At 47.3% G+C, this 14,179-nt stretch overlaps 1 protein-coding gene across 1 annotated transcript in view; it reads right to left on the bottom strand.

Annotated features, from left to right (window-relative positions):
- Window positions 1-14,179, bottom strand: part of PTPRT (protein tyrosine phosphatase receptor type T) — an 804,737-nt gene that overhangs the window by 680,955 nt on the left and 109,603 nt on the right. Inside the window, exon 6 of the mRNA XM_007464800.1 lies at window positions 4,426-4,600. Within this exon, the coding sequence (XP_007464862.1) occupies window positions 4,426-4,600 (175 nt within the window). The remainder of the gene's footprint in view (window positions 1-4,425; window positions 4,601-14,179) is intronic.

Below are 14,179 nucleotides of genomic sequence, written 5' to 3' on the forward strand. Positions count from 1 at the left end.
GACAGAGACCCAGCCCGAGTCTCCACCTTCCACGGCTTGGCCCAGCACAAGCACCTGCCACAGATGCCACCAGAGGGGCCTCCAGCTCCTGGCATCGTTGGGCGCTGAGGGGTCCTGTAACCTCCTAATCCCTGCATGGCCCGAGCTCTGAAGGAGTGACGCCAGGCAGACGGGGCCCATGTGGTCAGGCGGCTGAGCACAAGCAGGACCAGCTACTTTTCTTGTGGTCCAGAAACCTGACTCACCGGTGGTAGATACAGAAGGGCACCCAGGGAGTCTAACGACCCAAATGTTCCCAAGCGCACATGTTGGCCCCCTCTTTGATATTCCTCCCTCCCTTTCCGTATGCTCAGCACATGGGGGAAAGCACCAGTCCCCTCTTTGCAGAGGAGGCCTTAAGGGATCTCTCCAGGGCCACACAGATCGCAATCAAATCCGCACCTGGGCCAGGTGTCCTGCCCCCACCACCCAGTCAGGGCCGTCACCACCTTTTACTTCCTTACGGGGGAAACCCCACCCACCTCAAGTCATTTATTTTATTTAACAAACACTTACAGCTCAGTGGGCCAGGCACTCTTCTAAGAACTCTTACAGCCACTGTCTTATGTAATACTCAGGACACACAGCCCTGAGGGAGGTAATGCTATACCTCCACCCCCAGAGAAACCAGCTGAAGCTGGGAGAGGTTGATGTTCAAGGTCACTGACCTGGGATGAGAAGGGGCCAGGATTCAAACCGGGCATCTCAGCTCCAGGGTCCTTTCCTGTCTCTGAACTGGAACTAAACGGAGGAAACCTGGAAAAAATGCTGCCCAGGGATGGTCTTCTTCCTGAGACGCCCCAGTGTCTGTCAGCTCCCTGCCACTCAGCCCACACGATCTGTGTGATGTGTAAACCAGGAACAGGAAATTCAATGTGGGGAGCAGCCCCGTCCCCTGGGAGAGCGCTTGGCCTTTGAGAATAGTCTTCTTTCTCAGATTTTCTCCCTTCCCTGAAAGAAGGGAGATTTCTATTTTTTCCGTTTTTTTGTTGTTTGTTTTAAACAAGTGTAAATACCTCAATATTAAAGTATTTAAGGATTCTGGCTCAGCCACAAAAAGGGGCTCTAAGATGTGTGTGAGTCATTCTTCATAAAGCACTTTCCCCCCAGTGCTCTGGTTTGCTGCCTTCAAGTGGGTTCCTGGCCACACACTCCAGGGTGACAGGCTTCCTCTGGTTGCTGCTGCCTCTGGGTGTCCCCTATCTTTCACTGTCTTGTTTGGCTTGGGTACCATTAGCTTTTTATTAGAGAGAGAGAGAGACAGAGAGAGAGAGACAGAGACAGAGACAGAGAGAGAGACAGAGACAGAGACAGAGACAGAGAGAGAGAGTCTGTGTGTGTGTGTGTCGGGAAGGGTTAAATCCATTTCTCCACGAATCTGGCAGTTAGTACCCCACTCCAGAAAGGTGGGGAGTAGTGGGAGGGTGATGCATGAGTTAAAAAGTTAGCAACAGGTCGGGGGACCCGTCATGAACCCTGTCTGCTATCTGGACGCTTTCGACACTGTTCATGACATCATGCTACCATGTGCTGATAAGGCCACAATCCTCAGGCCCTCCAGGTGTTGCCAAAATAGCATGGTCTAGCTCCTGGTCCAATCCTAGCTCTGCCCCTAAGACCTGTCTCTATTTCTCAACCTGGCTGTGAACTGTTCTCACAGCCGTAAAATGAACTAAAATAAAACCAAGGTGCAGAGCCAAAACCAGGACTACATGAGGTCTCGGATGTGAAGGGACTTCTACATTCAAGGGGTCCAGCTTCGAGCTTACCACCAATGGAGTATAAAAAGGAAAAAAAAAAAAACGCAAGCAGGAAGAGAAACGGGCACTAAAAAAATGTGATATTCCATAAAGGATTTCAGTAAGGTATAACAAAAGGGGACCCGGTCACCAGGAGCACAAACCCACCATCGCCCACCCTGAAGGAGACCTCTGAAGGAGACCATCCAGTGCATCCCTTAAAATGGAGCAGCAAGGGCTGGGGTGGGGAGGGGATAGAGCAGTGTTAGCTCCTGGATTGTACTGACAAACCTGGTCAGGACACCACTCAGTCCAAGCTGAACTCTGGCCCAGGACACACAGCCAACAAAGGATAAACCACAGTCCTAGGACACACTGGCCACCCCTCCAAATAAAGGCCATGATGCTTCACCATGGAAATCACATCCTCTGTCCCAGAGCCCTCTGGATTTGGTTTCCCACACCTCCTTCCCCACACCTGGGGACGTAAGACTAAATGAAGCATTTTCTGGTTCCATTTGTCTGCGGGTGGAAAGTTCAGGGCCCTGCAGTAGCCCCCTAGTCCCTCACCCTATGCAATCATTGCCAACGCTGTGCCAGGCACGGGCAAGGTGCTGGTGAAACAGGGGACAACAGGAGAAAACACTATCCATTCTCCGGGTGGGGAGGGTGGGCTTCCTTTCCAGTGAGGGAGGTCACCATAAAAGAGTATGTGTAGTGAGTGTTCCAGAGGGCACAGCTCAGGAGTTACATATTCACTATCTGAAAGACCTGCAAAGGCCACTTTATCACACAAATCAATCTTATGGCACCAAAAAGCCAAGATACGAGCCTAATGGGATCAAAATGATGGTTACTATTTTAAAGATGATTTTCTTTTCCTGTTGTTCTGTTCGTAACTTACCCAATTTGTTGATCTTCAGCTTACGTGTTTATAGAATTATAGTGATGAAATGCATTCGTGCTGAGGCCAATAACTCCGTCACTTATCCACCATTCAACAAGTATTTTAAGGTTGAGCCTTACAAAATGACCGACTGTGCAGGTCAGAACCATCAAACGCTGGCTATCTCAGATGGTTCGGTGCGCTCAGCACTCGTGCCAGGCACTCAGCTAAGCTCGGGGGACTGATTGTGAACCATGAACCAAATGGAAGATGCCCCAAATCCCACAGAGCCTATATCCTAAAGGGAGAGACGGACGCTGCCAAGTAAGCAAATAAAGAAAAATACATAATTTGGAAATGTGATGAGTGAAAAAGAGACAAGGTGATATTATAGAACGTGACCACCAGAATGGGGGGGTCAGGGGAGGGTAATTCTCTCAGAGAAGATGGCACGATGGCAGTCAAGCTGAGATCTGATTAATGACAAATGGGCAGCCATGTGAATATCCATCTGGAGTCAGGACAGCACAGGAGAGAGAATCCCACACTCTGTAGGATTAGAGCTCCTAGACTCATACTAGTCCAGACAAGATTACCGTGACATGCGGAAGCAAAGAGAGGTCAAGGTTTCACATCAACGGATCCTTTGACCAAGGGAACCAACTCAGGATCCTCTGGAGGGTGGAGCGACGCTTCTACCTTCAAAACACTGGGTATCATTCTACAGCTAGCATTAAGACAAACAGCTTATTTCATTCACTAAATTATGTTACATTAAAATTTTAATCGGCGAACATAACACTGGAAAATGAGAACATCCATACGCTGCTATTTTCCAGTGTAAGCTGTCAAACCTTTTTTTTCTTCTTTTGTTTTTTTGTTTGCAAAATAAAGAACACCAAGAAAAAGCCATAAAGATTCTTTGGCCTACCAACTCTACCCCTAGGGAATTTATCCAAGGAAATAATCTGGTTTAGTAGAATAAAAATATTCTCTTCGGAAGAACTCAATTGAGGCGTTAATCGCTGCATGCACAAAGGAAAGATAAAAGAAAAACAAATATACCTGGAATTACCTAAATGATGACGGAGATTTTTAAAAATAGGATGATTCACTTGATGAAATAGCATACGACCGTTAAGCACTGTAACAAAGATTATACAGTCTTTCAAAACTGAACGGACTATCGAGCTCCTTGAGAGAAGCAGAAAAGGAACAATGTGCATATTTTAATGGAAAAACATGTCAGTGATACCTCAAGGTGAAAGAGAAAATTGAAAAAAAAATTGAATCAAAGCCAGTGGGGTGGGAGGTTATTTATTTCAAAAGTCCTTCTAAAATATTGTCATTATATCGAGTTTTCAATAAAAAATCCCTCAGAAACAACTGTACTCTGATCACTGTAATAGAACGCCACCAAAGCACAAGGACATTGGCTCACTCTAACTTTAAATGCAGAATAAAGCCAAATTTGGAGATGTCGTCTGTGTTATACATCCCATAAGCTTTCATATACAGATCCTACCTGTAAGACTCAACTTTGAATGACAATGTAATATTGCATGATTTCACAATAACTTCCTGCTTTTTTGTGTGTTTTGATGGGAAGAATTGGAAACTGTGTTTCAGTCTACGGAATGGGTGTAGGAACACCAGATGAGAAAGTGGGGGAGTCTTAACTCCTCCCACCATGCAAGGATGGGGCCAAGGGATCCCCGTGAAATCAACCACCTGGGAAGAGGCACGGGTGGTGGCACTCACCTTTCACAATCAGCTCAGCGTAGTTGGACACACCAGAGCCACCGTCAGAGCGGATCACACAGCGGTACTTGCTCACACTCCGCTGGGTAGTGTCCGCCACACTGACTGTCGCCGAGAAGCGCCTGTGGTTGACCACGCGGGTGACCATGAGGGCCGTGTCCCTGCCATTCCATTGCTACAGGACAGAGGAAGGGAAGGAGAAATCATATTATCACACACTCCTGAGTGACCCCAGCATGGAAGTTCCACCCGTCCCCACACCCCTGGGACCCATGACTTTCCATAATAGGGACTCTCCTTGCTGGTTTCTGCAAGTGATGTGATTCAAGAATAAACTTTGCTAGTGAGCTGATTCAAGAGGGTGGATGCCTGGCCACAGGAAGAGAGAGCACAGCCGCTTCTAAACACCTTGCCTCCTTTCTCATCTGCATTTGGGGTTGGCACTTGGCCCCTTAACCTTCCTCCTGTTTTCCTTCATCTCTTAAGCAAAACCCACAGGGTTTCCCTAAATGCAGACTCAGGTAAGTTAGTGAAGACACAGCCCACAGAGTGATAATAAACAGCTGGCGTCCTGGTACACCACCCACAGGCTCTGAGTCTCCCCCACAGGGACCAATCTGTCCCTCCAGGTAGAGTGAGGATGGGGGCTTCTCAACACCCCTCCTCCTTGGCATATGCTTCCTCCTCTGCCTGGTGCCTCCTGTCTCCCTGGAGATACTCCCTCTCCCTTAAACACACAGGTTCAGCTCATTAGCATCTCCAGTAAGTGCCCCTGTCACAACACCTTCTGGAAGTTCCTCACTCTCTTATGTATGGTGCAAACTTCCCACACATTTTTTCCTACAAGTGTTTCCCACTGTAGACTGTGAGCTCCCCAAGGGCAGGATTTTGCTATTTTCATTTCTAGCACTGTGCCCTGAAGCCTCCTGACTTGCTAAACATTTCTAGAATCAACATTTCTAGCAAGGCACTTTTGTCTTTACCATCCCGAATCTCAGATGTGCTACTCTGAGTTTGAATAAGGCCCTTTCTCACAGGAGCAAGTTACAATAACTGATAGGAAAACAAATGCAAGCCAAAACCACTTGTGCAGGCACTTTCATTTCTCTGGGCTTGTTTCCTCATTTAAACAATGGATCTGATACTGGTGTTTGCTCTGTGGAGTTACTGCGATGAATAAATGAGAAGGCATGTAAAACATTTAACACACGAAGGTATATTCTGGTGTCAGGGGAGCTCTCTAAATTAAGCACGAAATTAGCCAGGTGAAGGGGAGTAAACTGGATAACAGCCCCTCAAAGATGTCTACATCCTAATCCCTGGAACCTGTAAATATATCGCCTTACATGGTAAAAGGGACTCTGAAGATGTGATTAAGGCTTTTCAGATGGCGAGAGATCCTGAATTATCCAAGAGGATTTATATGCAGAAGAGGAAGAAGGCCGGGTGGCCAGAGTCAGAGAAGGAGATGTGGTGACAGAAGCAGAGGTCAGAGTGACGTCATTGATGGCTTGAAGATGCAGGAAGGAACCATGAGCTAAGGAATGCAGGGCAGCCTCCAGAAGCTGGAACGGTTAAGGGAAGAGATTCTCCCCTCTCTTTCTCCAGAGGAGCCCAGCCCAGCCGACACCTTGATTTTAGCCCAGTAAGACCCAATTTCTGACTTCTGATCTCCACAACTGTAAAGTAATAAATCTGCATTGTTTTAAGCCACTAAGTTTGCAGAGCTTTTTACATCAGCAATAAGGAATTAACACAAATGGCAAAGGACTGATTAAGCGCAAAATATTAACGTTTCATGTTTAACTTTTATTTTGGTGTCTCCTCCAGTATTATTTAACTTTTCTTCTTAAAGATGTCAGATTCCAGCAGAACCAGAGAGGATTCAGTGCATCCCCTTGAACAATCTAGATTCTTCTGTTTAGCTCCCGAACCACCAGGCTTTCTCCCATAGAAGGATAGGAAATTGCAGGTTGTCTAATAAAATCTCTAGAAAATAGGCCTTTTGATAATCACACCTGTCATACTGGGAGCAGGCAACAGCAGGACAGGGTCGAGCAGGAGGGCCCAGAGCCACAACAGAAAACAGGGCTGTGATGGACCAGGGCAAGGAGAAATGGAGGTTAAGTTCAGAGAGATGAGCCCAGATGGAAGGGCAAGCAACTGCGCAGTCACCCAGGAGCCCAGGAGCAGAGATCGGGAGGGATTCTAGAAGACCAGGAATGGTGAGAGGCTCAGATGCCAGAATGCTGTGGCAACACGGAGAAGGGATTTAAGCAGAGAGAATGCGTAAGAAGCACAGGTGCCAGCCACTGTCTCAGCCCCAGACAGAGGCAGAAGAGAAAATGCAAGGGAAGAAAACAAGGGGAGGTTTCATGATGCAGGAAGAGACTCAGGAACCTAAGCCCATAGGCAATGAGCAGGTTTGAGTGGGCACAGGGAGGGGTGGTGCAGGGGAGATGCCAGGAGCCTGAAGCGGACCACAACCCGGAGGCAAGGTGGGAGAGTAAAGCTTCCCAGCCATGATACCAGGTGCCATGTAAGTGCACAGGGATGCAGATGTTAGGGTGCTAGGAAAGAGGGGCAGGACAGTGAAGGGAAGTCAAAGCCCTGGGAAAAGCCAGAGAGGAGCATGACACAGATGACGCACATAGAAGCCTGTGGAAAGTTCTATCAAACCCTCAGGCCCATGCCACCCCTTTGGCTTGTTGGAAATTTTCTTTCGGTCCCTGTAATATTTTTCATCCATAAGTATATCCTTCCTCTGAAAGTTCCAGGCACACTTCCTTTCTTCTTGTGGCAAGTTTTTCAGAGCTATGTCTGTGGTTCTAAAATGAATCATCTTCTAGCCCCTCTGAGTCAATGAATCAATCGACTAAATTTCCCACTGGGCACTCAGAAGGGTGTCTTAGGTTGGGCTCCCCAGAAGGAAGCAGAGTCTGAGACCTGGTGATTTACTGAGTGCTCTCAGGAGAACGGGGATGAAGGAAAGGGTGAAGAAAGAAGCTGAGGAACGATGTGGTGGAAACTGGGGTCTGGCTTCAGCCTGACCCCACGGAGCTCCAGAGCATGAAGTGTACCAGAGTTAATCCCACCAGGAGGCAAGAAGAGCCAGCTTCTGCACTCCACGCCCATCAGTCACAGGTCATGGCCAGGTGGGGGAGGAAGAAACGGTTCCCATTTGACCAAGGGCACAGTTCTCTGGGGAAGGAGGATTTGTGAGCCTTTAGCAGCCAACATGCACAGTACCCTGCAGTTTGGGGCACTGGCTCATAAAGGACACTTTAATCCATTCTTACCCAGCACCTTCCTATCTCTATCTCCTCCTCCAGTATATTATACATAGGGTCTCCTGAAAGCCCATGAGCCACTGCCCTGAGATGTGCTGGTTGTCTGCTCCTGAATCGATGTTAAAAAAAAAAAGGGGGGCAGGGGGCTGGGAACTGATCTCCATAGATCACTGACAATGTGGGAAGCTCAAGTACCCCTGCAATAACACACTGCTGCCTCTGAAAAGCCGATCTATCCCCCAGCGAATAAAGTTCCATAACTGAGTTCGATAAATATTTTGTTCAAAGTAATGGGATTTGTCTGAGCGTTTATTAAGTAAAAGTCACATTAACGAACATGCCTAGGCACTGTGTTAACTGGCTTACATGAGAGAATCCACTTAATCCTTCCAAAATCCCTAGGAAAGTACTTAAAGGGTGGGTCCCAGACCCAGTGTCGACATCGCCTGGGAACCTGTGAGAAATGCTAGTTTTAACGAGGTTTCCAGGGCTGATATCCATTTATGGAGGCTGTTTATTGGGGTTGGTAGTCTGAGCTGTCTTTCCCCCTTTCCTTATTCTATTATTAATCGCACTGGAAATGTACTCATTATTTAACAAAACAGAAAACGAGAGAGTGTGGAATGTGGAAGCTATAATTTCTTCCCAGAAGAATTTACAGGCTGGCGTTAAGATTCCAACAAAACAGCAAAAAGGGCAAAACATAAACACAAAGTCAAGTATTGAAATAGCATCCTTCAAGGAGGAAAACACGGTCAGCAGAGGATGAGCAATGCTTTTAGAATAATCTACAGCAGTGGTTCTCAGAGTGTGGTCCCCAGACCTACGGCATTAGCATCCCCTGGGAACCTGTTAGAAATGCAAATTTTCTGGCCCCTCTCTGGACCTAATAAATCAGGAGCTGTTACAGGGGGAGCCAGGCCATTTTTGCTTTCACAGACCCTCCAGGTGATTCTCATGGGATGATAAGGCATGAGATAGGTCCTAAGAATATTCCTGTTCTCCAGATAAGGAAACTGAGGCAGACAGGTCAAGCAACGTGGTTTAGAATAGTACTTTTCAAATTAATGTGCATACAAACCACCTGGGGAATCCTGTTAAAAATGCAGACTCCGATTCCCTGAGTCTGTGGTGGGACCTGACATCCTTCATTTCCAGCTAGCTCCCAAGTCTTGTCGCTGATGCCGGTCCATGAACCATAGCAAGAGGAGCAAAACCTTAACATGACTTTGCTGAGGGATGGAGTTAGGATGTGGACCCAGGTGATGTGATTCCAGACACTGAGGCCTTAATCACATTGCCCAGCGGCCAGCCAGTGCACGACAGCGCACAGTTACCCTGTGACTCCGTGTGAGGAGGGTAGAGTGTGCAGTGTTCCAGAAACTCACTCTGCTTGTTCAAAGAACATCAAACGCCATCTTGCAGGAAATGACTGCTCCACAGAAAACAGTTTGGGAACTGATGTGATCTATGCCTAGCTTTCTAGAAACCTCAGCGGTCTCGAAGTCAGAAGTATCTATGTAAGGAGGGGCAAAGCATCTTCCTGCATTCCTGGCTAACAGACTTTCTGAATATATTAAGGGGTGTCATATCCAACATGCTATTAGGCTTGGGTGAGGTTTTCTTACCCCAGCTCCGTCCGTCCAAAGCAGTGGCTCTCAAACCTTAGCATGCATAACGATCACCTCCAGAGTGACTCAGTAGGTCAGGGGTGAGGTAGGTCAGGGGTGAGGCTAGATAATCTGCATTTCTAACAAGTTCCAGAGTGACACTGATGCTGCTGGCCTTGTCCTCTGTCTCCAAGATCTGAAGGCTAATGTCACCTTAAGTCCCTCACTGGAAAGAACGGGGCCAAATAATATCATGAAACACTGAATGGACACATTCCTTAAATCCAGGCCACTCCCTGAGGCTGAGCAATTGGTCACCGCACCAAAGATGCCTAGCCATGGGCCAAGGGTGTGGCACCCAAATCCAGCCCCTGTTCTGCTGGCAAAGCAGGAGTCCTGACCACAGGCTGACCGAATCCACTTGGAGGAAGGCTACCTATTTTCTTTGCCCAAAGGCTCTGCCTGCCTGCCAGGCTATATGCCTTGGAGCTGCATGTGCCCACAGGGCGAACCTTTTTCCAATTCATCCACCCAGGGGGGCACATGTGTTCTAAGCTGAACAGAGGCATTTTATAGTCTTATCAGTGGTCCTGCTTAATCCCATTTTATACCCATGTCTCTCTCATTCATCATGGTAACAGTTCCCTTTGAAACATCTCTCTTTTTCTTTCTTTTTCATCTGCTTATCTCTCTCTTTTAAAACAACTCAAATTCCACCTTCCCTTAGCTTGTTTTATGTTATGTGGAATAAGCCAGCTTGGTTTGAGAGCACACACTCTTTACAAGAGTATGGACTGCAAATGCCCGTACTTTAATATTTCTGACCCTGGCATATGTGCATCCTTCCACCACCCAGGCAAAAACCTATCTTCAGGAACTATCTAGAAAGGAAGACAAGAGAAGCACCTGATGCCATGGAAAGCCTGCTGTTTTAATATTACCTGATTGCCTATCAAAGTATCTATAATAGCCTCACCATTTTGCAATTCCCCATCCTCTCTGCTCCTGTGTCAGGACATTATTCCCTTCACAAAGAGATAAGACACAGCCTGCAAAAATGGCTGTCATTATTTCCAGACATGCCGGAGTGCATGCCGGCTTGCAACTGATTTATAATCGGCAGAAGTGGAAACATTACTGTCTTTAATAAAAGGAAACTGTGTGCAACTGACATTATGACTGTTTTACAGGAGATATTCTAACACATGGGTCCTAGAAACCTCCCATGTGCTGATTTGAGCTCCTAGCGCAAGCACGCGCGCACACACACACACAAGCAAAATGAGGCCACCGTTTCCAGTTGAAAATTATTCTAATTGCTCCAGAAATCTCCTGGCTAGAAAATATTTCAGTGAACTTCCCACAATTCATTCGAAATATTCTTTTCATTTCTAGTCATACTGCGTCAATGGCATGACATTTGGAAACTTGCTAAAAGCTGGCCCATTGATTCTCTTAAGACCATATTTGCACCTCTTTGGCAATCTCTAAAGAACAGCTTTTGATTATTCTTTATTAAAAGTTGAAAGAAATAGAAGTGGACATAAATCATTTTTGATTCGCTACGCTAAAGACCTCCCAAGGGCCTACTGCATGCATGGCTGACTGCCCATTTACCATTGATTTCTGGGTTCAGAGTTCCTGCAGCGTCAGGAGGGTCCTGGCATAAGCCCTACAGGGAGCCGTCAGCCCTGAGCAAAGACGAGGAGCAGGTGGTGAAGGGCCTGCACACGTGCCACCGCCCTGTGCAGCCTGATGGCCCTTTGACTATTTCCAGTTCACCTCTCTGAACTCTGCTCACAGGCCACTTCTTTCACGCGCACTTCTCTGAGACTCATAATTCCTCCCCACTCTCCCTACTCCCTGCCTCCTCAGCAGACCCTTTTCCCCCCTGGGAGCCTGGTCACACGTGTGATAAAACATGTAACTCTGTGATTTGTTGCTAAATGTCTGTCTCTGCTGCCGAAAGGTAAGTTCCACGAGGGCAAGAAGCAGGGCTGCCTTGCGCGCCACGCTTTCTCCCAGCTCCCATGTGCTGGGGTGGGAATGAGCTGGGTCAATCCTGAAGCACATAAATGGGGGATGGGCTGAGGGAAGACAGGAAGAAAAAATATCAGAAAGTAAAGGAGGAAAGAATACGTGTGTGAGGGGACAGCTCCAGGTCAGAGTTGCCTACGGTCCTCAGAGAGGAGTTGCACAGGATGGAGCAGGATGAGGTCCATGCATCAGCTTCAGACAAACCTGAGGGAACCGAACCCTGTGCAAATCCAAAGCCCAGCTAGACTTCCCTCCCCTGGGTCACCCTACAGGGGCTGTGTTTTAATCTGGGGTCCCTACAGGTGAAAAGAAGGAAAGACAGAGCGTGTAGTAATGGTGCCATAACTCTGTAAATACACTAAAACCCACTAAATGGTAGACTTATTGAACTTAATGGATTGTAAATTATATCTCAAAGGTAATAATAAAAGATTGGGGTATCCTAGGCGTGGGGTTCCCCAGCTATGACACAGACCTGCTGTGTGTAAACCCCACCTGGATCCACCCTCACATCATCTTCACAGGACTTGGGGGCACAAGGGAAACTGTTGCAGACATGAAGCTTGTGGTGCCTGCGGGGTAGTGAGTAATAAAGTCCTTTGTCTCTGACCCAAGGGTCTCGTGTCTCCTGCCAGCATCCATGCAACCATGCAACGGGCAGCCTAACCCCTTTGCTTGCAAATAAGGCAAACTCTCAGACCCTTCATAGTTGCTGACAGATGATGCCATGGAACCAAGAGGGCAGGAAGATTTTCAAGGAGGGAGCGGTCGGCATCATCAAATGCTGAAAGAAGAGCCAACTATAAGGAATAATAATAATAATAGAGGATGGCGGGGAGGGGAAGGAGTACCACAGCCACCATGCTGCCCCCTGGCTTTAGCCACAAGGAAAGCACTGGTGACCTTCACAAGAGCCACTCTGGAAAGAGGCAGGAGTTAAAGAAAGGCACATTGCAAGTGTAGACATCACATTTACGCAATGTGGCCGGGAAGGGGAAAAGAGCTGTAAGAAGGCGACTAGAAGGCAGAAATTTGAAGAAAAGCCCAAGGGTGTTGGAATTTCGTTTGTAGATTTGAGAGACTCAAATCTCTCTCTTTTTTTTTTTTTTTGCGCTACGCGGGCCTCTCACTGTTGTGGCCTCTCCCGTTGCGGAGCACAGGCTCCGGACGCGCAGGCTCAGCGGCCATGGCTCACGGGCCCAGCTGCTCCGCGGCATGTGGGATCCTCCCAGACCGGGGCATGAACCTGTGTCCCCTGCACCGGCAGGTGGACTCTCAACCACTGCGCCACCAGGGAAGCCCTCAAATCTCTTTAAGTACCTAGTACAGTGACAATCAGAGGTGGGTAACTATGTGATAAATACATGAATTTTTTTTTAATAGGAAGCCATCTGTATGGAAGGAAAGGCTGGAGTGGAGATACAGGTGGGCAGGACTATGAGGTGAGCATGGAAGGATGAGCCCACCCAGGACGTAGACACAGACCTGCATTCAAATCCTGCCTCTACTGCTCACGACCTGGGTAACTCTGACTCATGCACCCTTAAGGTTCAGTCTCCTCATCTACAAAGCAGGGCTACAAATAGCATCTACCTGAAAGACTGGTTGTGAGAATTAAATACATCATATGTGTAACCACTCAATACATGCCAGCTGTGTTGAGTATCGGTGTGAATTTCTCCTTAGTATGTAGTTGTAGGGGGACCACTAGGTTTTCAGCAGAAGCCCCGCATGGAAGGGACACCTGGTAGAGATGCAGGCAGGAGGGGGAGCTGCTTCCAGGATGCTCACAGCCCTGTGAGCCAGCAGTAGCCCTGCGGGGAGTGAGAAAACAGGTTTACCGGAAGACTCTGCCGCAGCGGACCAACACGTCTGCTTATCTCATCAGCCCTGGCGTGGCCGCTGCTGTGCTGATGGCTTCCCAGGGCAGAAGCTGCCAAGTTCGGGTGTGTTCCCTGTAACAACGCCCGCGATTTGTCTAAACACGTATGCTGCCCTACTGAGATCTGTGCAGAGGCTCTGGACACATGGCCTCATTTCTGAGACTCTTCGAACGCTATTCATTGTACAGACTTCCGATGGAGTGAATCCTTTGTAGGGAGACCTGGAAGTCAGCCTTGGGGTGGGGCTGACAGGGCCTGCCTCGGAGCCCCTGAGGAGTGCATGGATCCCACAGCAATCTTCCATAAAGACCAGGTGACACACAAAAATATTTCTAAACCTCCAGCTTAATGAACAGTATCTCTTGGTGGCGATGAGGTGGGGCAGTCTGAGGGTAATTTTACCTGTATTCTCAACAGGGGCCAGTGCTACCACTTCTGTCGGAATAGCTACCCCTAATTCTATGCCCTGTGAAGGCTCCTACCATCCTTAGAATATTCTGTGCCTAGGAAAAAGTGGTCATTTTTCTCCTTTTAACAGCATTTTTTCTGTTAATATTAGTTACCCATATTCATTTTAGCATATTTGGATGAAACAGAAAAGAGTAAAGATGAAAAAAAAAAAGCATACATAATCTACCATCGCAATCAATTATTAAGTGTCTTGATACGTGTTTTATAGTGTTATATGTGTATATTTATACAGGTATGTATATATTTGTGTAAATATGTGTGCATACATATGGTTGGTTTTTGATATAAAATTAATATATTGGGCATATCGTTTTATAACTTGCTATTTTCACTTAAATATATACTGTGAAAATGGCATTAAATAGACTTCTGTAACCTGATATTTAATGGCCCCATTTACTTAATCAGTCCCCTCTTGCTGGACATTTAGGTTGTTTTCAGTTTTTCATCCTGTTGAACACAC

The sequence above is a fragment of the Lipotes vexillifer genome, unplaced genomic scaffold (assembly GCF_000442215.2).
Source record: "Lipotes vexillifer unplaced genomic scaffold, Lipotes_vexillifer_v1.1 scaffold53, whole genome shotgun sequence".
In the NCBI taxonomy this organism is placed as follows: domain Eukaryota; kingdom Metazoa; phylum Chordata; class Mammalia; order Artiodactyla; family Lipotidae; genus Lipotes; species Lipotes vexillifer.